At 35.6% G+C, this 24,766-nt stretch overlaps 1 protein-coding gene across 2 annotated transcripts in view; it reads right to left on the bottom strand.

The window, feature by feature from the left end:
- The window catches only part of LOC149778455 (gem-associated protein 4-like), an 81,670-nt gene extending 58,611 nt beyond the window's left edge, over positions 1-23,059 (bottom strand). Inside the window, exons 1-4 of one of the 2 annotated variants that reach the window (XM_089939293.1) lie at positions 22,903-23,059; positions 10,281-10,373; positions 8,652-8,975; positions 6,914-7,883 (exon numbers count right to left, since the gene is read on the bottom strand). In XM_089939293.1, the coding sequence (XP_089795419.1) occupies positions 6,914-7,883; positions 8,652-8,975; positions 10,281-10,340 (1,354 nt within the window). In that variant the 5' untranslated portion in view covers positions 10,341-10,373; positions 22,903-23,059. The remainder of the gene's footprint in view (positions 1-6,913; positions 7,884-8,651; positions 8,976-10,280; positions 10,374-22,902) is intronic. The other variant, XM_089939294.1, reaches the window with a different exon arrangement.
- Positions 23,060-24,766: the final 1,707 nt, after the last annotated feature.

The following is a 24,766-nucleotide window of genomic DNA, read 5'->3' as shown; positions in this document are numbered from 1 at the left end:
TGCCAAGTGGTACCAGAGAACATTATATGCTGGCACATCACATGCAGTACACACATCATGGATTTCAGATTACCCACTCAGTCTGGTGGACACAGATACAGGGGTAAGGGATTAAGTGTCCAGCATGAGTGGACTTCCCCGATGTACCCGCTAGCATATATATATATATTTCATAAAGGTGCTTTGTGTACTGGTAAATAATTTATCTTGGTTTCCCATTTATTTTCATACTATTTCCATCACCCACTTTGAAGCACTAATACAAAATAAAACTAGAAAAGAGATTACAAACTAATGCTCTATTAATTACACCATACATGTACAATCAAGAATACAGGAACATTATGACACATTTGTCATAGAACTTTACAAAGTTTAAATATAATGCAGCAATGATAATTAAAATAAAGGAAAGATATACAAGTTATGCTACAAAAAGATTCTTCTTTACCTTTACCATTAAAAACTGAAAATGATATTGCTTATTAGAAGATATGACAATTTTAAATGTGAAGAACTGTATATACCATACAGACCATTGTGGTCTATTGGTGGCCATTCATGTTATAAACAAAGTGATTATAATGGAGAAAAGATAAATTCTGTTGTCACTTTTTTGATAAATGTACATGCATCGTCAGGCACTGTCCAAGGAGTGACATTCTTACTTTGAAGTCAGTGGCTATCACTGTCCAAGGAGTGACATTCTTACTTTGAAGTGAGTGGCTATCACTGTCCAAAGAGTCACATTCATACTTTGAAGTCAGTGGCTATCACTATCCAAGGAGTGACATTCTTACTTTGAAGTCAGTGGTTGTCCAAAGAGTGACATTCTTACTTTGAAGTCAGTGGCTATCACTGTCCAAGAAGTGACATTTTTACTTTGAAGTCAGTGGCTGTCCAAGGAGTGACATTCTTACTTTGAAGTCAGTGGCTATGCCTGTTACTGTAGCTTCCTGCCAACAAGTCAGTCAGGACAGTTCCTACCAGCTACTGTTCAACGTCATGCTTTGATTTTTAAAAACTGAAGCACAATAATTGTGGAATAAAAATTTTGTCACAGAACCACACACCTTAAGAAAACATTATGTGAAAAGCAAATTTGGACCAAGGGGGCAAATTTTAAAGTAAATTGTGTTTCTTACCCAGTCAAATTAATGTCAGGGATATAAGCTTGCTACCTTGCAAATCCAGCCTACAAAAAGATGAAAATTGTCTTTTCATGTCTAACAGAGACAAAGGACAATAATTCTTGCCCATTACCTCTCCTTGCCACTGCCAGGTGTCACTAGTCTTTAAGCTGAGTAATATACTAATAAAGATGCTCACATGGCGGGCTGGTTGGGATGATTTAAAGTAATGTGATTGGGTAACTATTCTTTGAGAAGCACAATTTACATAAAAGTTAGCTTTCTCCTTCAAATACATTTTCCAATCATATTAACATTAGGAGAATATTTCATAGAAGGAGGGAATGATGGCTGGATTCCCCCATGCTAACAATCAGCTGTTCTCCTAATTACATAAGCAACACAGCTTAGGGTCACTTGAACTGTGACCCCAACATATGGATAAGAAGATAATTATTTAAATCTTCTAACCTACAAAATTTCACTGACAAATCCATCAAAAGCTGATAGGCTTTGTTGATTGTTTTAATTGGGTCTGGTGGTTATCATTGCTTCTGCCACCAGACCAACCAGTTTCAAGGTTTGCCTATGCAATAAAAGCTCAAGAAGGTTGACTGCATGCCAGCCAACAGCTACTACTATATGTTGGATCAAAACATTATGTTTGAATGCGAGACTCACAGACATCACTCTAATCTCATGAGCGTATAACCCATTTCAGCCATGAAGCAAGGGCTTGAGGGGTGATATCCTGTTTTTCCAGGCTTGCATCAGAAGAGGCTCTTGTGTATCCCACAGCTTGTCTCTGTTCATTTCAAGTAGTGCTTGAGTGCACGAAAAGGTTTCACATGGCCGCAGCTCTCAATCTGTATATGGAAGACAGCAAGCAGATGACGACCCTTTGGTTGCTCACAGGTGGTAACCTACTTTTGACTACAAAGCCTGGCTGTGTCAAGAGTACCACCAAACCATCTGATCTGAACTGATGCTAGTTTGGGTCAATGGAAAGGGTATGAAACTCACTCACCCTGCATGTTTAACATAAAGCTATCAGAAATATGTTTGGTAAGAAAGTAGCTCTTTATCATGCCTGATATCGTATCTACTATGATGCTGGAATATGTCTGATATCATGAAGCAGTAGCCTTTGATAGTAATTGGGGTCCAACTGTGTCTCTGAAAAAAGCCAGAGAAAAAATTCTGCCACTTGAGGGATTGAGGAAGAGAGACAAATGCACACAACCTTTCCGAACTGATTGACAGAGTATCCATGACCCAAGCTTATGGATCTGGAACTGGATAAAGAAAGGTTGGCAACTTCCACTCTGTCACAAAAAGATCAATCATTGAACAGCCCCAAAGTGCACAGATTGGAATAAAGACTTATGGAGATGCCATTCCATGTGAAAGGCTTTACCTTTCCTGGATAGTGTCAGCCAAGACAATGAGTCTGCTGGGAATGTGTCTGATTGGTACGTTGATATGGAGGTTGTCATAAAAGCATAGAAACTACAAAATCAGAACACAGGCTGGGTGATTTGGTGCACCCATGTTTGAGGTAGGTCTCCACCAGAGTTGACAGACATAACAAGGACCATTTTGCCAGAGAATCAATCCTTCCAAAAGTGAAAGGCATTGATGATAGCCTTCATTTCTAAAAGATTGATGCAGAGAGATCACTCCCCTGGATCCCATGTGCAGCTGAAGGTAGTAAAGTCTGGCAACAGGTGGGCATCCCAACCATATGTTCTGGTGTTGATACATACCAATGCTTCCACTTGTTCAAAGACAGCATGTTGTAACATGGTATTAAATAAAGGTGAAAAAGTGACTCCAACTTGGCAATTTTTTTAAATAATGTATACAGCCTGCATAAGAATGATTTTCCAACAAAATAAATCCAAATTTAAAGTCTGATGGTCCAATTTGAACACTAAGATAGCTTGGATTGTTGGAGGTATAATGTACTTGTTATCAGTACAGTAGTGAGTCTTAAAAGCTGGCAATACCTGGTGGTGGCAAGGGGAGGTAATGAGCCAGAGTTATTGTCCTTTTCTACATGAAATAGAAAATGATGATTTTCATCTTTTAGTAGGGCTGGATTCACAAGGTAGCAGGCTTATTTTATATCCCTGATGTTAATGTGACTGGGGAATTTTTTGGAATGAGAAATGCACTGATGTTAAGTTCTCATATTATCATAAAACTTGTTTATAGCATTGCATGAAAAACTCTATATCGTTTTTTTAATTATTTTCCCAATTTGAGTCCATCCATTTTAAAGCAAATTTAGAACAAAGTGAAATGGCCTTGATTTATGTCTAAACTAAGTTCTTGATAAATGTCAGAGACACATGCAGCAATAACAAGTTTTCAAAACAAAAATAATCTTTAAAAATTATGATCAACAGTGTTTACAAATGAATGCTGTATTACTTAGTGTAAAAGCAGGGATAATTAAAATTGTAATTCTTCTCTAGAATATGACATGTTAAGCATGATACATGTGCTAGGCATGAAAATTTTCTCCTAATACATTATTTGAGTCAAGGCCTGAATTTTTTTTTGAGGTTAATTTGTGACACTTTCACAAATAACTGCTTTCTAGAGGTATACAAAAAATGTAAATTGTCTCCATAAATCTTTCAATACATATAAGTTTATCACAACAGAACATAAATATGATATGTTTATGAAAGCTCAATTACACTACAGGCTTACTTTTTTAAAATGCAGCTCTCTTTGTAATAAAATTTACTTATTATATGAAAAACTGACATACAGTGAGAAAATGCACCAACACTTATTGATCAACGTTACCCATTGCTCCTTTTGCTAACAGGCATCGATTATTAAAGAGTATGCATTTTTTAATGTGATACAATTATCTTCATTTTGGAATTCACCTATTGACAAAATTTAGAAATAAAATTTTGATACTGCTTATTATTCAGTACAGGTAGATTACTGTTTAGCAATTCATTTTGAATTTAAAAAGAATTTATATATGAACTTAAAGCTTTAGAAATGTAATAGATCAAAAGTCAAATGAGCTATCACTAATCAAACTAAATACAGTAACAATATTCACGAAAAAATTAGAGTTAATAGGGATTGTTCAATAAAAAGGAAATAATAAAACCATATCTTCCCCCATCTGCACATACAAACTGCCCCAACAATCTTTTCTATGCTGTGCAAATGTAGATCTTCGTTCTGTTAACTTTTGATTATTATTGCTTTTAATTCACCTATGGAGTGCAAAGTTTGTTCATGTGATTCCCAAAGATTCAGTGCCATTTGGTGGGGAGTATGGACATAATATCAGTAATTTCCTATTGCTCGTCTAATTGCTAAATCCCGTATAAATATGAATTTGGTCCATGTTCTTTGGTGACAAAATGTTTTATCTGTATTTAAGTCAACTTCTAACTCAAAAGGGTAATTGGGTCAATATGCAACAAATCAGAAACAATATTCACTTGACATTCTGGAACAGTTGTGTAGTATCTGACAGGTGGATTAAATGAATGAACTAACTGATCTGCATTAACTTAAAATAATACAAGTTTATCGACTACCAAAATTATTTTTGTGATCACGTTTTTTCATTGCTTTCACCCATCCATTTAGTAATAGTAACCTCTAGAGAACAAACAACCCAAGGTATATTTGTAAAGCTGATAGTTGTAGAATGCAACATCATGTTTTTCATCAAGTCTGTGTAAAAAAAAAAGTCCACAGTAAAAGTAAACACATGTCTAGTTCCCGAGAAAATGTGTCACATGTACATGTATAATTAGGTTGCAAGTACCAAACAGAGGCTGGACAAGAAGAGGTACTTTTTTCGGTAGTGCTGTGTTTGTGTGGGAACATGTTAAGCAAACAATTTAACAGTAACTGGAGGCATTAAAAAAATTTCTCACATTTTTTGTTTTAATAATGGAATGAAACCGACTAATAGTTATTTGTAATTTCTTTCCCTTTTCTTTGTTTAAAAGTAGAAACTCTCTCTCTCTCTCTCATTAAAATTAGTATTATTAAACCTAGTTAAATCTGTGAATCGTTTCAGGATTCTTGCTCAGAAATGTATCCTTTATCTCTTAAAATATAATATGTGTTTTAGTAAGCAAGTCTTGAATATTAAATAGCATTTTGCGTTTCAAAAGAGCCTTCTGCACAATAATGGAATAACATGGATGGATTAAGTTCCACCACGGTAACATGAACTTTTCATAATCCAAGATGTGTGTACCGTACAGAAGTCTGGTCTTCAACCAGTAATGACACCAATGAATAAGTTTCCATGCAAGAATTTGACTTTTGTAAACACTGATATTAATTCACAGTGGGAAACGAAAACAAATAACCTGCTTACAGTTGAATGGAATGATACTGAAAAGCTTGCTGAATATGTTGCAGGAAGATGTTGTGCCAAAACAGGAGATAAGACATCAAGGCACATTTACTCTGGGATTATTCTAACTAAAGAAAGCAGCTTTGTATAAAAATAAATTTTTGAAAAATCTACAACATTTCATTTTATAACATTTGTATCATTTGTCTTTTGATTATAAGTTCACAGATACACAAATTGTTGTTGTTGTTGTTGTTGTTGTGGGGTTTAACGCCATTTTTCAGCACATGATAGGCTATACATGGCGGCCAGTATTAATGGTGGAGGAAGAACCTGGGAAAACCCCGGAAACAACCACCGACCCAAGAGAAGCTACTGGCAAGCTTTCTCACATACCCACATTGGCTGAATCCGAGACTCGAACCCATGCAGACAGAGGTGAGATGGCAGTGATCCGTAATGGAGAACGCTTTAGACCACTCGGCCACTCAGGGCCCCCCAGATACACAAATAATAATCCACATGGTGTACTTCATTTTAGCTCATGGTGACCATTTGTCATGTATTATCTGTTATTTTTATTTTTTCTAAAATAACTACAGTAATTTCAATAAAATTTGTTTGACAGAATCCTTGTATGAAGGCCTTTAGTTTATATAAATGTATGCAACACTCACTTATAAGTCCAACTACAAGCAACACAGATCATAATCTATCATCATAAAGCACCAGCAGATCAGGATCTATATTATATGTTCTAATGATTAGTCCTAACAAATTACATAGATGGAGAGCTTCCAGGCCATCATGCAATGTCAGATCTGGGTCTGTGCAGTTTTTTAGTTGTACTCGATTTATAAGTAAGTATACAGAGTAATTATGGAAAATATTTACATAACCTTCAAACAATCTAAGCCAAATTTTGACAAAAGTAGATAAAGATTGATCACATTGGTACAAATGAAACTAATCAACCAAAAAATACTGCAACTTTAAAATAAAATAACTTCAAATTTGGAGTGTGTGGCATTCAGTTATATATTTAAATTTGATAGTTAAATTTCTGGTGTCAAGACCATTCCAAATTTCTACAAGAACAATTTACCTTCAAATACACAAAAATTAAGTACCACTGTTTTTAATGCAAGAACTGCTAAACCATCTAGACTAATAAATAAGCTTGAGTACTGTGGCATTGGCTAAAGCCTGTGTATGCTAGGTAAGCTATCTCAGGCTCAGTTAGGACACTTGTTTGTATACTGCTATGTATCAGTGGTGTCTACAGGCTCAGATGATTTGATCGGAACCATGAATGATTTGGGATTTTTTGCGTAGTTTTACCCATTACAAGTCATAGGTCCAAGTAACAGTATCTTTTAAGGCAGAATATTCAATTTCATTAATAAAAGCCAATAAACACTCATACCTTCATAAAATAAGAGTTTCTCATGTATTCTCCACATCAGGGCTCCAAGGGTCAGATCTGTGTCCAAGGGGCTGGGCTCAACCCTAAATATCTCCTTCCCTTCAACAGCACTTGTCTGGCCAACTGATATCTTCATAATAACACCAGACATGACCTTCATTACTTTCCCTGTCTCTATATAAAGACTGTCTGTAATCCAAATCATGGTTTCATTAATGACATCTGACAAACGCTGACAAATATCTGATACATTTAAGACATTAATGTCTGAAACCTCTGACAGCATAAGACACTTGCAAAGACAGTATGTCCAAACATCTGTAGGAAAGTCCTCAGATAGTAAATCAGTTAGTGTAGTATGTAGAACATAGTTTCTATTAGGTACATCAACAAGGTCAGTATCCAATTTAATATGACCAACTTCTTTACCTCTGTTTTCTGAAATCAATGAACATCTGGCTGAATCAAATCTTTCAACATTTGCACATTTCACATGTAATTCACTATGGCACACGTCATCATTTGGCACCAGAGATCTACAACCGTCCCTCTTCAACAAATTTCTGACAACCCATATGGAAAGTGACTCTTTTTCATCTTTCCACAAAATTCCAACAATACCAAGAAACATTAGCTGCCCTAGGCACTTCAAATATTGTCTCTGCTGAGATTTGGACATGTAGTAGGTAGCTGCTTCACACTGGAAATTTAACATGTCTGCTATGAATTGCTTCCTCTCATGCAGAAATTCCATAAATAGGGAGCTAGGGGAAGATACAGCCTTCAGTTTAATTGTTGACAGAACTAAGGGAGATAACTCTGCTGGAGCAGATACAACTGATGACAGAACAAAATCCATCATAGCTGAAATGAAGCATCTGTCATAAATGTCAACCGGTTTGGATTGACAGTGTTCCATGGCATGCTCCAACAAACTTGCTCCAATGCTGGCTTCATGCAACAACAGACTCTGAAAATATACCACATGTACTGCATCAGAATCAACTGAATACTGTTTGCACTCACTTATAAGTCCACTGCAAAATGCACATACCCAGATCTGCCACCACATAATGCAATGGCAGATCTGGGTCAAAGCAGTTTGTAAGAAGTAATCAGCAGAACAAAGAAAACAGACCCCAATCTGCCATCAAATTTTGTGACAACAGATTAAGGTCTATGCTGTTTGCTGTTATTGTTGTTGTTTTGGGTTTAATACTATTTCTCAGAGCAGGATAGGCTATACATGGCGGCCAGTATAACTGGTGGAGGAAGATCCTGAAGGAAACCCCTGGTAAGAACCAATGACCCACGGGAAGCTACTTATGTTGTTTTGCAGTAGAATTCATAAATGAGTATATACTTAATTTTTTAAAACACTAAAGCTAAAGTAAGAAAAACATTGTCATTATAGGTTACTGCATACATACAACACATACAACCAAATTTTATATTTTAAAAATACTTAAAAGTGTTTGTGGGCCAGATGAATGCATTACTGCAAGTTGATCAAGAAGCAAACCTCTAAAAGAATGTATCACTATCAAAAGACTGCTTATCTGTGGAGATCCTACTGCATAAAGCATCAAACTGAATCTGAATAATGGGGTCATTCACACATTTTAACTGAATTCTGAAATTCTGATTTTGTACCACCTAGTTAAAGGTTACTTGCTGTTTATGAGACATAGCTAGGGTCCATTACTGACATCTTTTTATTAGCATCAACATATTCTACCTGAAAAAAGTGTTGGTACCAATTGTTGTCTTTCACAAGTTCAAAGTAGAAAGGTCCACTGAATTCTGGTAATATGGCTGCCAGCATATCAAAGCTGGAGTAGACTAGTATTTCAGTCTCTTCTGTGGCAGCATCCTTCTCAGCGTACTGTGATGTTATCAGCTTATACTGAATCAAAGCATGAAGCTTCTGGTGCCAGGCAACACTGTCTACTAAGTAAAGGTCACTCTGTAACCCTGCAGTTATTTCCCTTACAGCAGCAGTAATAATGTTACAATAACATTTTGCCTCATATTTGTTGATAGATTTCAGTTGTGTTCTGGCCTGAAATAAAAGCATGATATAGGGTTAATAAACAAGAGGTCCAAGTGAGCCTGAAATTGTTCACCTGTATGATATATTATCTGAAAATTGTTCACCTGTATGATATATTATCTGAAAGCTAAATGCAAGGCCAGTTGGAAAGGTAATTTGGGTTTGTGTGATGCTGACATATAAATTTTTTATATCGTTTTAGTATTACCAGCCATAATGGAATGCAGATCAAGGTCATTAGTGTAAACTTTAAAAGTCTTATGCAAGGACGATTTCTACTAAATCTGGTCCAATTCTACTGACTGATTTTTGTGAAGGGATTACTTCAAGTTTATTTTCTGTTTTTAATAACATGTCCATACTGAATTTAAAACAAACTATAAATTACAAGAAGTGTTTCAGTGAGAATGCCAATAGGATTATTATGGAGTAACAGAAACAAGATTTTCAAGAAGACCATGACCACCATTTTGTGTGGTAAGATTGGCACCATTTTTAAATACATCTCATACAAAAAAAGTGTTTTAGCGAACACCCTATGTCAATATGACCATTCATTCAAGAGGAACAGAAATAACAGGATTATTAAGGTGAATGCCATGGTAGTCATGCTGAAATGTTATTAACACTATTTTCATTTGGAACCAACCATTTGCCACAAGACAATACTTATAGCAAAAATCAAATATTAATATTATGATCTGCACATAAGAAATAGTGAAAAGGTGACAGGATAGTTTTGTAACTTGGCCAAAATTCTTAACTTTTGCTACTGTGTGATTTTTGTCAGCTATTATTTTTTTAAAAGTAAATATATGGATATATTAGTGCATTCAATGCTTGTATTGCTTCTCAAACTAAAACAAATATATACAAGTCCCATACAAACTTAACAGAATCTTGACACTGAAATACCAATAGTCAGCCAGGAAATGGAGCTAGCCACCTGTAGCAGTAGACAATTTGGGTTCAAAGGAAGTAGAATATGTATTTACTCAAATAACAAACATTTCAACCTGTATAAAGCTGTTTAGTACACAGGTTTTTAAATTATCATGTGCGGACATTGACTGTATTGTGTGTCACTTTGCTTCAAAAATGACCTTTTCCAAGACCAATACATGTGCTATTTTAAGGCTGTCAACACAATAAGCCAGGTGGTTTAGGAGTACATGTAGCAATAACATTCTTGTGCTAACAGACAGGCACCTGACTGTTGAATAAGCCTGTCTTTGACTAGTACAGCTAAAAAGGAAAGCAACAGTACTATTGGCTGAATAATGCATTCTATACCTGGTACAGTGACAAAAATACCTGTTTGGAAATGAGAGCAAATGCTGAATGTAGAACAGCAATTTCTGGGCAATACTCCATGTCAAAAACTTTCTACCAATACTGCTGCCACTCCTGGAAAAAAGGTTAATAATTATTTAAACTAATGTCAATATCTCCTAATACTGCATGTTAATCAATATCAAAACAAGGTGTGTCTGTAAAATATATATCCCCATGCTTCTCTGCCACAACCAAAATCTTCCTGGGTAGGTCTCTGAGGGTAAGAATTGTCCCAAGAAAAATGTTATTTGGGTGTTTGCATTGATGCCAAATAAATATGTACATGGTCATATAGTAGGGATCTCAATAGTTTCCAAGTTATGACCCAAGGATTTATTTCCTTTTACAAGGGAGGGGTTGGATAGCTCTTATGGCCAATGTCAGCTGAATGTTTAATTCTGCATTTTCATGTCCCATATATTTATATATACAGTGGAACCCCGCTATAACACGATAATTGGGATCCAAACAATTGGATAGCGTTAATATCGGGGTCGCATTCATGTGGGGTTTACAGTATTTTATTTTTTTCAGAGAACAACTCATTGTCACACATACATTTATTCATGTCTAATGTGTATGATGAATAGGGTATCAACACCGTTTACTATCGTGCCGTTGTGGCATGCAGTTCATCTATAATGCATGCAATTCCATTGAAAAATTGCACACATATTTACAATATTCAATAATTTGAATGCATGTACCATTTCATACCCTTTCAATTTCCAGCTAATAAAGCTGACATTATTTACTGGTCAACTGACTGCATCTAATAACACTGCCAAGCCCAGCAAACATGTTGGTGGCTTTTGTATTTTTATGTTTATTAAACTGTGAGAATCTTTTATCAATCACCGCATTGTCTGCTGCGTGGTTGTGTATTCTGTTAAAGAAGAAACACATGTTGGCTATTGCTTGAGCAACTATTGTATACAGAATTAATTGAAGACAATCACAAAGACGACTTACTGGCTTTACTCATGGACCAGTAATAAGTAACATTTCTGATAATGTTTATTTTGGCATAAGACTTCAAGAACCTGGTGATATTGTTAAATTTCAGAAGCTACGCCACAATCATATTATATTAAAATTCATATGCGAACTCTTCCCCAAAATGATAATAAACATTTTACACACTATTTCTTGTACTTTAAAAAAATGTTCTTTCCCAGTACAAGAAAAACATACATACATGTATTTAAAATTTCAGGAACCACACCACAATCATATTAAATTCAAATTCATACGTGATCTCTTCCCCATAATGATAATACATTTTTTATACTTTATTTCATGTACACTGAACAAAAAAACTTTTTTCATGTGCGAATGAACATACAAAATTTTGGGAGCCACGCCATGACTGCGGGGCATATTATAGCGGGTTGCACTGTATTATATATGACCACAGGATCAGGCTCTGAACAGTTTTCAAGTTTTGATCTAGCATCTAAATCCTCGTGGGTAGGGATGGAATCCAGCGTCAACGCCAGCTGCATGTATGAATTTGTCTTTTCATGCCCAGTAAGTGTACATAAAGTATAGGGTAGGAGGTCTTAACAGTTTCAAAGTTACGACCCAAGAGCTCAATCCTTGGGGACAGATTTAATTATTTATGGAGTCAATTTTCAGGAGTAAATTGCTGAAAATTCTGCATTGAGAATGATGCAACCCTCCCCAATTTTCTGGGGGTGGCAACTAATACACAAAGAGATATATGAATTACACATTGGAGTGTTTGCAAATACTTAATCCTGTACTCTACTGCTTTGTCCCATCACCTTCATAATCTGTGTCCCTAGGGTCAAGGACCACTCCAGTGGCCTAGTGGTTAGAGCGTCAGCCTCAGAAGCAGAAGGTTGTAGGTTCAATCCCCAGCCGAGTCATACCAAAGACTTACAAAAATGTTACTAACAGCTGCCTTGCTAGGTGCTCAGCATTAAGAGGACTGATCAGCCTGGTGTCAGGATAATGTGACTGGGTGGGACATCATGCTACATGTCTGCGGCATGATGCCCCAGTGCTAGACATTACTTTAAACTGCCACATTGCAGGCATCATAGTGATATGACTGGAAAATTGTTAAAGCTACGTTAAAAATCTAAATCACACACACACACACACACACAGGTTCATGCAATGTTCAACTGGAATCTAAGTTGAATTATATAAAAAAATGAAAACAAATCTTGAAAACATGAAATAATACTATATTATATTTAGTAGTATATATACAGTTACTTAAAGTTTATAAACAATTTCAGCACTTTTCATTGATATAAAACATCAAACTCCAATGTACTGTTTGAAAGTGATTGTGACAATGAAAAGGAATTTTAAAGTTTTCGAGAGTAATCACTCAGGGGTAATTCTTCACTCCAGTTGCAGCTACAATTGATAGAACTTGAAGAATATTATGCAAAATATTGTTTGATAAGTTCTGTTGACCAGTTTTAGTAAATGTTTTACAACTAGAAACTTCAAATTTGGACCAAAATACTAGAAATTGAATTGTCTTGATTTTAGGTTCATAACATTATAGTATTTTGTCTATCTTCATTGACAAAAAAATTCATTAGACTTCAAAAGTAAGATTTTAATAAAGGAATTTTTTTTAAAGTCATATATCAAAATGCAATTATGAACATAAACATGTCCAATAAAACATGCAGTTATGAACATAAACATGTCCAATAAAACTTTATAAACATTTGTTTTCTGTGCTAATTTTTTATGAGATTGATATTTTCTTGAAAGATTTTGCACTCCTAGAATTTTTTGTGATAAATATATACATCATTTTCAGATGTCTCCCAAGAAATAATCAAACAACTTGCATTGAGAAGAAAGTACTGGTACCACATCACTGCTAAGTCACGCCAGGAGTCAAGAAGATAGGGAACTGATAATACAAATGATCAGGTGCCAATGTTGCTGATAGAAGTTGATAATGGTGTTGCACATCTTGCAGAACATTCATATAATGCACAAGTATTTGACACTGCATCAATGTAGGGTGTTGCTGAGTGTGTTCATTCATTTTTAATGAAGGAGTCTCTGGTGCTGACACATATGTTTAATCAAGACCCACTTGAACATTGTTCCCATTATAGACACAAAGGTGGTGCCAACAACAACCCAACAGTCTATGAGATCCGAAATGCCTTGACCACAATTCAAGCAGTTGGAGTACAGGCAATTGCTCCTCGCCAATAAGATATTGAACATGCAAACAATGAAAATGCTGAGAAAAGGGAAATTAAAAAATACAGCATTACCAAAGCGAAAGAAGTTATGTTTAAGAACTAAAACCCTGATGCATATGTACATTAAGTGACTGTGTTTTTAATAAATATTTTTTTATTGTTTTTGTAATTGCTTTTCTATATCATCTATCTTCTATATCTTTCCACAATTATGCTTTGCCTGACAATAATTCTAATATTCTTAGCACACTTAAATGTGCTATATGATACTCTCTCCAATACATGTATTAAGATATTGTTCTCCCTCTCTCTCTCTCTCCCTCAAGTTGTACATGTTTCATGGTTCATACCATAAATGGAAAATCCTTAAATTTGAGTGTTTACCGTAACATTTGAATATAAAGATACTTTACCTTTGAAAAGTCTGAAGCATTCTGAATTTACAGGAGGAAAAATAAATCAAATGGAAATGCATTTACTTTGCTGTAATTGCATGACAATTACTTTAATGTTTTCTTCTACCTTCTATTTTACCTATTGATGAAGTGATAAACAAAGTAACGTGGAGAATGTTCAATTTAGTTATGAAAACACAATGCTTGATGAATTTGAAAAGTCTTGGAAAATTTAAAATTCTCAGAGAAACAACTCGGGTGGGTGGGAGCTGTACAAACCATGCATTGATTTAACCAAATGTGGTGAATTTATTCTTGTGTATCTAATTACTATGTTCTTTGTTTTTAATCTGCATATCCATGATGTGGATTATGTTGTGCATAGACAACTGGAATAAACACTCCATGTATCCACAACTAGAATAAGCTCTTCCACGTGTTTCCATTTTGCATGGCTTGAAAAAGATTTATTTTAGTGCAGAGCTTGCTAATACATGTATATGAAAATGGAAAAAAAAGCCATTTCATTTTATTCCTTCATCATTGGTGTTGACAAAAAAATTATGCTTTAGCCTGGACAGCATTTCAAAAAAAGAAAATGTAAATGATGTTTGGTCTGACATGTCTACGAGTAAAGTTCAGATTTTGAAAAATGTTACTTTCCATTAGCTATTACATGTATCTGATTTTGCTTTGATTGTTCCTCATAATGACTTTCTGTCAGCAGCAATAGCTTTATTCAACCAGTTCCTCCAAATACGGACTACAGCATGTTCAAATATGGACTATAGCATGTCCAAATACGGACCATAGCATGTCCAAATACAGACTATAGCATGTCCAAATATGGACTATAGCATGTCTGAATATGGACTACAGCATGTCCAAATACCTACTATAGCATGTCCAAATACTGACTATAGCATGTCCAAATACAGACTATAGCATGTCCAAATATGGACTATAGCATGTCCAAATACTGACTATAGCATCTCCAAATACCGACTATAGCATGTCCAAATATGGACTATAGCATGTCTGAATATGGACAATAGCATGTCTGAATATGGACTATAGCATGTCTAAATACTGACTATAGCATGTATGAATATGGACTATAGCATGTCCAAATATGGACTATAGCATGTCTGAATATGGACTATAGCATGTCCAATATGGACTATAGCATGTCTGAATATGGACTGTAGCATGTCCAAATATGGACTATAGCATGTCTGAATATGGACTATAGCATGTCTGAATATGGACTATAGCATGTCCAAATATGGACTATAGCGTGTCTGAATATGGACTATAGCATGTCCAAATACTGACTATAGCATGTCTAAATATGGACTATAGCATGTCTAAAAATGGACAATAGCCTGTCCAAATATGGAATATATCATGTCTGAATATGGACTATAGCATGTCTGAATATGGATTATAGCATGTCCAAATACTGACTATAGCATGTCCAAATACTGACTATAGCATGTCCAAATATCGACTATAGCATGTCATGGAGATCAATATCATTCATAATCAGAATAGCTTCAAGATCATCCCACAAAAGGCAGTCATCATCCCATGAGACTAAACAAAATTACACTGATATTTGCTTTTTCCTACAAAAACTAACACCTATCTTCTGATCTGACACTATAGGTAATGATAAGCAATTCATCAAACTCTGTAAAAACAACTCCTCATATTATGATAAGTCTATCAATATAGAGACTACCAGTACACATGATGATAACACTGGAAATTCTCAAATGCTACTCACCACGCTGTTGCGGTCACTATCAATTGGTCATTTACACATGAATAGCAGCCCATTTGACTGAAAAATGCAAATGGTTCAGTTGCCAATCTCTCTGTTATATGTCTCTGCCTATGTGTGGTCTGTTTGACACACTGTACAATCCAATCTGTTACAATATCTAACAGAACTGAATGAAGTACCGTCTTGTACAGTAAACAACTGTTCACATATCTTACCTTAAAGTTTGTAATTTTTGAAAAATGTGTCTTTTACTTAATTAGATTCACATTCTTGTTTTGCAGAAGTGCCTTCTCACACACTAGCAGAACAGCATACCACAACTAGAATAGTTCTCATACCTGCAGTCAGATTCAATATACATCCCATTTACACATACATTTAAGGCTTATTTAGTATACACAGCTAATGGCAAGTATGTACTTGTACTTGTCATTATCTTTAGACGGGTATTAAGAATGAAAGACTGGTGAAGCCTGAAGATTTCAACTTTGGAGGATTAATACTTAGAGAAGTACATGCTATGAAAGATGAGATGAGTTTGTGTGTGTGTGTATGATTTGGATTTTTAACATAGAAATTTTCAGTCATATTGCTAAAATGTCTGCAGTGTGGCAGTTTATAGTAATGTCTAGCACCGAGGCATCATGCTGCAGATATGTGGTATCATGTCTCACCCAGTCACATTATCCTGACACCAGACCAACCGGCCTTATCACTAACCTCTTAACGCTGAGTGTCATGCAAGACAGCTGCTAGTACCATTTTTTTATAAGTCTTTATTGTGACTTAGCCAGAGTTTAAACCCACAACCTCCCACATCCGAGGCAGACACTATTAATCTAACCACTTAGGCCATCGGAGCGGTATGAGATTACACTGGACAACAAATTTTTACAAAAGTCATGTTACTGAAATAAAATTAGTCAATTCTTATCAATTTTTATGTGCTGAACACGAATATGACAGTCAAATTGCAAAATTGGCTCTAGTTTTTTTGTAATCTGCAAGAAATTAATGTTTACATAACGAAATGCATTCCAATAGTAAAAGGTCAACTGTAATAGCCTACCTATAAAAAATCAAGTCATTGACTACATCTTAGATTTCTTCACCTGTCTCTTGTACAGCTGTTCGGGAGCATCTCTGAGGAGTGTCCAGCAGTAGTCAGCCAGCATTGTAGTGGACCATTTTCCCTGGTATCTTTGTTCCATTGTTGCGATATCTTGATGAAAATGTTCGCCGTGTTCATCACTAACAATACCACAGTTGCTAGGAATGAAATCCAAATGGGAATGAAGGAAGTGAATCTTTAGAGACATATTGCAGCCAAGTTTCTTATACTTCATCAACATGTCTTCTACTAGTTCCTTATAGTTTTCTGCCCTAACATTTCCGAGGAAGTTTGTAGAAACTAGGCGAAAAGCATTCCATGCTTGTTTCGCGTCACCTTCCAGCAAGTTGTTGAACCGGTCATCTTTGAAAAGCTCTCGAATCTGAGGACCCACAAAAACTCCCTCTTTAATCTTTGCTTCGCTGAGTCGAGGGAATTTTTCATGCAGGTATCGGAATGCTGGCAAAGTCCGGTCAATGGCTTTCACGAAGTTCTTCATCAAACCTAGTTTGATGTGAAGGGGTGGTAGCAAGATTTTCTGAGCCTCAACCAGAGCTGGGTGTTGGATATTCTTCTCTCCAATGGCTACATTCTGCCTGTGAGTCCATTCCTTCCTCATGTAGTGCTTTTCCCTTGCTCGGCTATCCCACTCGCATAAGAAACACATGTATTTTGTATATCCTTGCTGCAGTCCCATTAAAAGGGCAACTACCTTCAAATCACCACAGAGGTGCCAGCTGTACTTGTTATACTCAATGGAATTCAGTAGCTGCCTTAAGTTATCGTATGTCTCTTTCATGTGGACAGCATACGCTACTGGAATAGATGGAAGAATGTTTCCATTGTGCAAAAGCACAGCCTTGAGACTCAGTTTCGAAGAGTCCACAAATAGTCTCCATTCTTGTGGGTCATGAGTGATTTTTAAAGCATTCATGAGGCCCTCAATATCGGAACAGAATATCAGATTACTTTCCTTTCTGAAGAAAGGCACCAATTGCTGGTGGCGCTTTCGATATGCAGTAATTGTGACATCTTCTTCTAGAAGATTCCATTGTTGGAGTCTTGATCCTAGCAATTCTGCCTTGTTCTTTGATAAGTCCAAATCACGAATCAGGTCATTTAGTTCTTCCTGTGTTATTCTGTGTGGGGTTGATGATGCACCACAGTGAAAATCTGGATCACTGCATGCTGATGGACCAGGAGAAGAACAGGTCGACTTACCTTTGTCTTCGTCAGATGAATCAAGAGAATATTCTGCTGGAGGTTCTGGAATAGGAAGTCCCTCACCATGTGGAACTGGTCTCAATGCAGACGGAATGTTTGGGTAGACTATTCTCGACTTCTTTCGCTTCGTTATTCCGCCGGAAAGAGGAGGAACCAAGCAGAAGTAACAGTCATTTAGGTGGTTGCTTGGCTCTCTCCACACCATTGGGACTGCAAACGGCATTGATGACCTTTTGCAATTCAACCACTGTGAAAGCTGTGTTGTACATGTAGCACAGCATATATGCGGAGCCCAAGGCTTGTCTTGGTCACCAACCTTGCATCCGAAGTAAAGATGATATGCCTTCTTCACTTGAGAATTGATACTTTTCTTCTGGTTGGCAAATGTCACTTCCCCACAAATATAGCAAAAATTGTCCGCGGTATTAACACACTTTCGAGGCATTACTGTTCTTTATTGTACGTAAATGGATAAAATAATAAGTTTTATGTAACAGTAGCTTGAACTGTCTCGCACAACGTCTAAAATATTTTAAATGCTGAACCTATCTGATTGGGCTTTATATAGTACACTGCTTACGTCAGCTTCAGCAGCCGCCTGGCATTAGTATAATAGGCCTACACATGTATAGTACACTGCTGACGTCAACTTACTTCAGCAGCCGCATGGCATTAGTATTGCATTGCATCAGAAAATGATGCAATCAACTGTGGATGATGTGAGCATGATGGTATTATGCAATGTTACATCATTATTCCGGATGTTGCTGCAGTCCTACTGGAGAAATTTACACAGTGAAACATAGAAAATGAGGTATATGAATATCTTCAAAACGAGAGCCAATACAAATTTTTCACGGTTATATTCGTGTTCGGCACACCAAAATACTACAGATTAGGGCCTTTTCAAGTCAGTAATGATTTCACTGTTGACCAGTGTTATCAGAAGTAAAATGTAAACAGGCAAATGAGTCATTTTATAGTACCAGTATGTATTTCAGGAATGTTTAGTAATTCTCTTTGCTATTGTCAGTACTGACCACAACTGTACTTTCAATATGGTAAGTTTGACCGCCATTGGGTTACAGGTATGCATGTAACATGACTGTCAGTAAAGGGAAAGGGTTTATTGGAAGAAGACCAATATGGCAGCCCCCATTACTTGGCATCATGATGTTTGACACATGTATTGTACACAACGGCCCAATGTATATGAAAAATGGAGCGCTCATTGCATCTAGATTAGTCTTCATGCAACAAGATAATTACAATGTAATACCAACAAGATAATTACAATGTAATACCAACAAGATAATTACAATGTAATAACTCAATACAATCTCATTGCTGTGTTCTATTATGCATAAAGTACCATATTAAATTGCCTATTTTAGCTGATATAAATACATTTTCCATAAAACAGATTGCCCCTGAACATTTAAATGAGTTTTTTAAGTTACTAATATAAACATTTAAACTCATTACGTACTATACATTATATTTTTCTATACCACATACACACACACATTAAGCCAATTCGTATTATTAATAGCCCTAAATACTGAGACCTTAATAAATCATAATTCCAAATTTTGGCTTCTTTGATTGATATTAACTCAGTAAACTAAAAATAATTTTTTTTATATAAAAAAAAATCTCACAAGGGCTTTCAGTCTGGAGATGTTTCACTGTGTTATTAATTTATCTACCCAACTCCACCACCAGTAATAAAATTAATTTTGAAAAAAATATCACTATGAACACTTTAGCATAGACACACACACACACACACACAACAAGAACAAAAACAACAATGAAATGGGCTCAATGTCATGACCATGTGTTTCCCTAACAATGTAGTTTTGTCTAAAATAAGTATGGAGAGAGACATTTCAACAAAAAGAAAATTCCAAAGCTATTTTAACCTGAAGACATTTCAACCCCAGCCATGGGACAATTCCACCCCAATTCCTGCATTTTTAAAACAATAATTAGCACCTTGCTAATGGTAATTCCTACTAATCACACGATTATTCATTGATGTCTGCAATTAAAGATGATACCAACACCGCTAAGTTACTAGAAAAGATTGCAACCGTAAATTATAATTAATTTTAGTAAGCTAATGAATGCATGCTAATTTGAATGAAAAGAAATCAAATTTACCACACTGTAAATTTGTATAAAAAAATCTGATATTTTTTAAAACAATAATTAACACATTGTTAATGGCCATTTCTACCAATCACAGTTCTTCACTGATGTCTGCAATTAAAGAATCAAAACTCTAAATCACCAACAGTTAATTATAATTAAAGTCACTTTTATCAAGTTAATCAATGCAAGCTAATTTAAATGAAATGAAAAAGGTATGAAAATTTAATGTACTACATGCTGTAAATTTGTTTAAAAGAACTGAAAATTTTCAGTACATTCAAATATTTATCCTAAGCTTTAATACAGGTGTGTGGTATCCTTGTGTATAAATTTTGATTAATTTATAGCAAATAGTTTATATGGTGACGTTTCAATCGGATATATTTTGGTATAATACTAACTGAACTGTGTTAACTGTGATACATGTAATAGTGTTTTATCCTTGTGTAAAATTCCATAGGCATGTCTGGCCTCACCATCTTGTTTTGTCTTGTAATAGATGTGGGAAATGTCAGCATTGCATCTGTACTAGAGGTAAGTTTAATGATCTTTTTTATTCTCTCAGTCTTCCTTTCTTAAATATTTATTCATTCATCCATTTATTTATTTATTTCTGAATTTCTCAGCTGAAATTACTGAGTAGCATAGATGTGGCCTGTATATTCATACATTTTAGATATAAAAAATGCATATAAAATGAATATATTCTTTCAAGCTTACCAACTTCAAATAGTCCTAGAATTTCTTTATTTTTAGAACATAATGTAAATAATTAAATATTGAATAAGTTAACGATTAGCACAAAATTCTTAATAATTTCAATATTTTAGACGGACAAGAAAATTGTCCGTAGCAACTGTGAAATATTAAATGTTAACTTTAAATACCAATATATTATGTTCTGCAGCTTCAAAGGAGGTATTTTACTTCTAAAATAATTATTACTGAGAATGAAGTTAGTAGTGAAATCTTCTTTACAAGAAATCAACACTATAATTACAGATACATATAAATTCTTAATATTTAACTTTATAAAATGCAATATATATTTTATGATTAGTGGTATATAATAAAAAGAATACAAAAATGTTTCAAATGCTTCAACAAAGAATTCTAAAATAAATAAAAGCTAATGTCTTAAAACATTCAAATTATTTCAATGCGGCTTGAAAAGAAAATCTTTAAAATGTAGTACTAAATTTCTCTTAACTGTAGGAAAAGGAAGGTGAATGCAGTGAAGTCTTTAACTAAACTATTACCAAGGACTTGAGTGGTTTAACTTATATTGTGATCTCAGGCAGCGAGGAATGCGAATTCACTCCCATATAAGGGTATACTGGATTCACCCCTGCGCTTTGGATTTAAGAAAAATTACAAGACTTGTTTTGGAAGATTTACGAAAACATTGGAATTTGTATTATAGCACCTTCAATTTTCCAAAAATGGCCCTATAGTTTAGCAGCTCTAGTCTTCACAGTTCATGACCTTCACAAAATCTGTCAAGCCAGCATTCTAGAAAGTTTTACTGAATCAACAGTCGCTGAGCCAACATCCTAATTTAAGGAATCAGCCTGATATGATATCTTGGATTATGTTACTGTATTCGCTAACTTAGAACACAGAAGAGAATTTTTCATTATTTTTATACAATGTTAGATGTATTGCTGTATTTAAGTGACAATCACAATCTTTATTAAAATGATACAAATTTAAATTACAACAAAAAAAAAATGCATTCTGTACAACTTCATTGAAAATTCAATCTTCACATGCTTATTAAGTATATAAATTTGTGTAAATCATTTATATGTGATGCTTAGTATACTGATTACCAATAAAAATAAAAGAGCATTGCTTTTTCTTTTACATATAAAAACATTTTTCCTTCGAAGTTGGCATTCCGTTCCTTGGAAACCGCTCCGGTGGCCTAGTGGTTACAGCGTCCGCCTCGGATGCGGGAGGTCGTGGGTTCGATCCCCGGCCAAGTCATACCAGAGACTTAAAAAATGGTACTAACAGCTGCCTCGCTTGGCGTTCAGCATTAAGAGGTTAGTGTTAGGACTGGTCGGCCTGGTGTCAGGATAATGTGACTGGGTGGGACATCATGCTACATGTCTGCGGCATGATGCCCCAGTGCTAGACATCACTATAAACTGCCACACTGTAGACATCGTAGCGATATGACTGAAAAATTGTTAAAGCTACGTTAAAAATCAAAATCACATCCGTTCCTTGGACTGATTCATAGTATTCGATCACTTGGGTCCTTAACGAGGTATAAATGACAAGCTATTAAATACTTTTGTTTCTTACACCTTACTTGTATCCTAATAATTATTTGAAAAAAAGTGATAATCCTTAGGTACAAGAACTGCAAACTATTTTTCTTCTTTTAATTATATACCACTCACGAATTTACTTCTTTAACTTTTAACACTGTTGATGTTTAAGCCTAGCTCCAGTTTAAATTCTCATAATATGCATGGAGCGACACATGCTTCTTTAGTGTGTAAAATTTGAACGGCTGACCTAATGGTTTCGTTGTATTTGACTTATCTTTTTTATAGAACAAAAGGGGTCACCGACTGAGTTGCATTATTATATGACCACACATAAACACGATAAATTAAGCTGGGGTGAATTGTCATTTGGGTCGAAATGCCCGGGCCGAATCATCTTTGGGGTTGAAATGTCGAGAGCTGTTAAAACATACTATTATATCAACATCCAGAATTTTTCCAAAATTGTTCGCTCCATAAACATTTTTAACGTTTTATCATTTAGATATGCTTCAAGATAATTAAAGACTAAAAGTATCCTTCTAGCCATCCACATGTAAGGTACTTTGTCTGTTCACATTTGGTTCACTCTATCGCAGGTGAGTTCTAAAAGAAGACAAACCTCCGAACCCGATGCGTCTAGTCGCACGCACAATGTCATCTGGGAAAAGTTTGTGCTCTATGACCAAACCTGGAGGAGTAAAACGGATAATAAAAATTACACGATAATGAATTTAACACATGTTAGCGTGCATATTTTAAACAATGTTTACGTTAATGTACTTACAGATACCAAATCAATTATGGAAAGTGTGTGTGTGTGTGTGTGTGTGTGTGTGTGTCAAATGATATACTAATCACCCCAAGGTATATTAAAAGGTCTTTAATTTACCTAACTGAGTGAAGTATGACCAGATGCTACAAGGATGCACCCCAACACACAGCCGTATGGGGTCCACGTACACGTGTAGGACTAGTAGTTGATTCAGACCTTGGTTACTGATGTTGGTCACAGCCTTTTACCACATAGACTTTGTGCTTATGCTACAATAAATCACACGTGTATGCGTGTGAACCCGTGAATTGTATTTTGTAAAATAAGTCCCCAGAATGTTTCCATTTCAACTGAAACTACCTTTCCTACAACCAGCAAATCACCCAACTTACAAGAAGAAAGCCAACAACAGCAAAAGTATATCATTTCCACCAAGCACACAAAAATATGCCTATTTTCTCCCACCAAAATATATGCAATAATTACAAAGAGGCTGCCACCAAAACGCAGCCAATTCCAACCAATCTACGTATATTCCAAGAACCAAAATATTTGCATAGACAAGCATACCAATCCAAAAACGCTCCATAGTCAACATATTATGTCAACAGAAAAGTATATCATCCAACAGCATAACCCAGAAATAACAAGTACATCAATCCATTAGCAGAAACAAGCAACAACATGTATACCAAAAACTAGAAAGAAGTATAATAAAACCAAAACATTCCAGTCCAACAACTTCCTACAGACACCAATCAAATAGCAAAACCCGAAACATTCAAGGTCAACAACAAGAACAGAAACATACGCATCAAAATCCAACATCGTCGGTAAAATAACCAACAATAAAAAACAACAAACAAAACCAACATGCTACTTTCTAAAAATACAAAGCCCTCAAACTGCAAACAAAGACGTTTTAAAAACAGCCCATGTGAAAATAGTTCATCTTCTTGGCATGGTGCGTACACTGTCCAGGTTTCGAAAGCATTCAGCATAATCGGCAGCACAATGACCTTGTAGACCTTAATTGTTGTTTCCGTTCCGCGCATTTGTATGTAGTCTGACAATGGTCATACATGCTCTGTCTATTCAGGCATTGGTTTCCACATCGACCTGGAGCGCGTGTGACATTGTGTTGATGAGATAGGTGAACTGATCCACTACCACGAGGGTTTGGCCATTTACTATGATGGTAAGTTCTGCGTAATGCTTTACTGGTGCAGATTGGGCCAAGCAGCAGAGGGGGCGAACAGACCAAAAGCTTTTTGCACAATAAGCCCTCCCCACGGAAACTATTCGATAGAAGCGTTATTTCGACGAAATAACACTTTTATTCAGAAAACGAGACAAAAAAAAATGTCCCCGATCCCTCGAAGAGTTTCCAGGGACAACCCGTGTTGAGTTTGCACTGCCCAACTTGGGTTACTTTAAATAAATCTGAAACAGTTTCCGACGCGGGGTCATTATTGAAAAATCCATGGGTCGGGTCCAGCCCCCCCTCTGCTGCTCTACGAAAT

The sequence above is a fragment of the Sinohyriopsis cumingii genome, chromosome 17 (assembly GCF_028554795.1).
Source record: "Sinohyriopsis cumingii isolate HCF-2022 chromosome 17, ASM2855479v2, whole genome shotgun sequence".
In the NCBI taxonomy this organism is placed as follows: domain Eukaryota; kingdom Metazoa; phylum Mollusca; class Bivalvia; order Unionida; family Unionidae; genus Sinohyriopsis; species Sinohyriopsis cumingii.
Note: the sequence above shows the minus strand (reverse complement) of the source record. Positions and strands in the feature narration are given on the sequence as shown.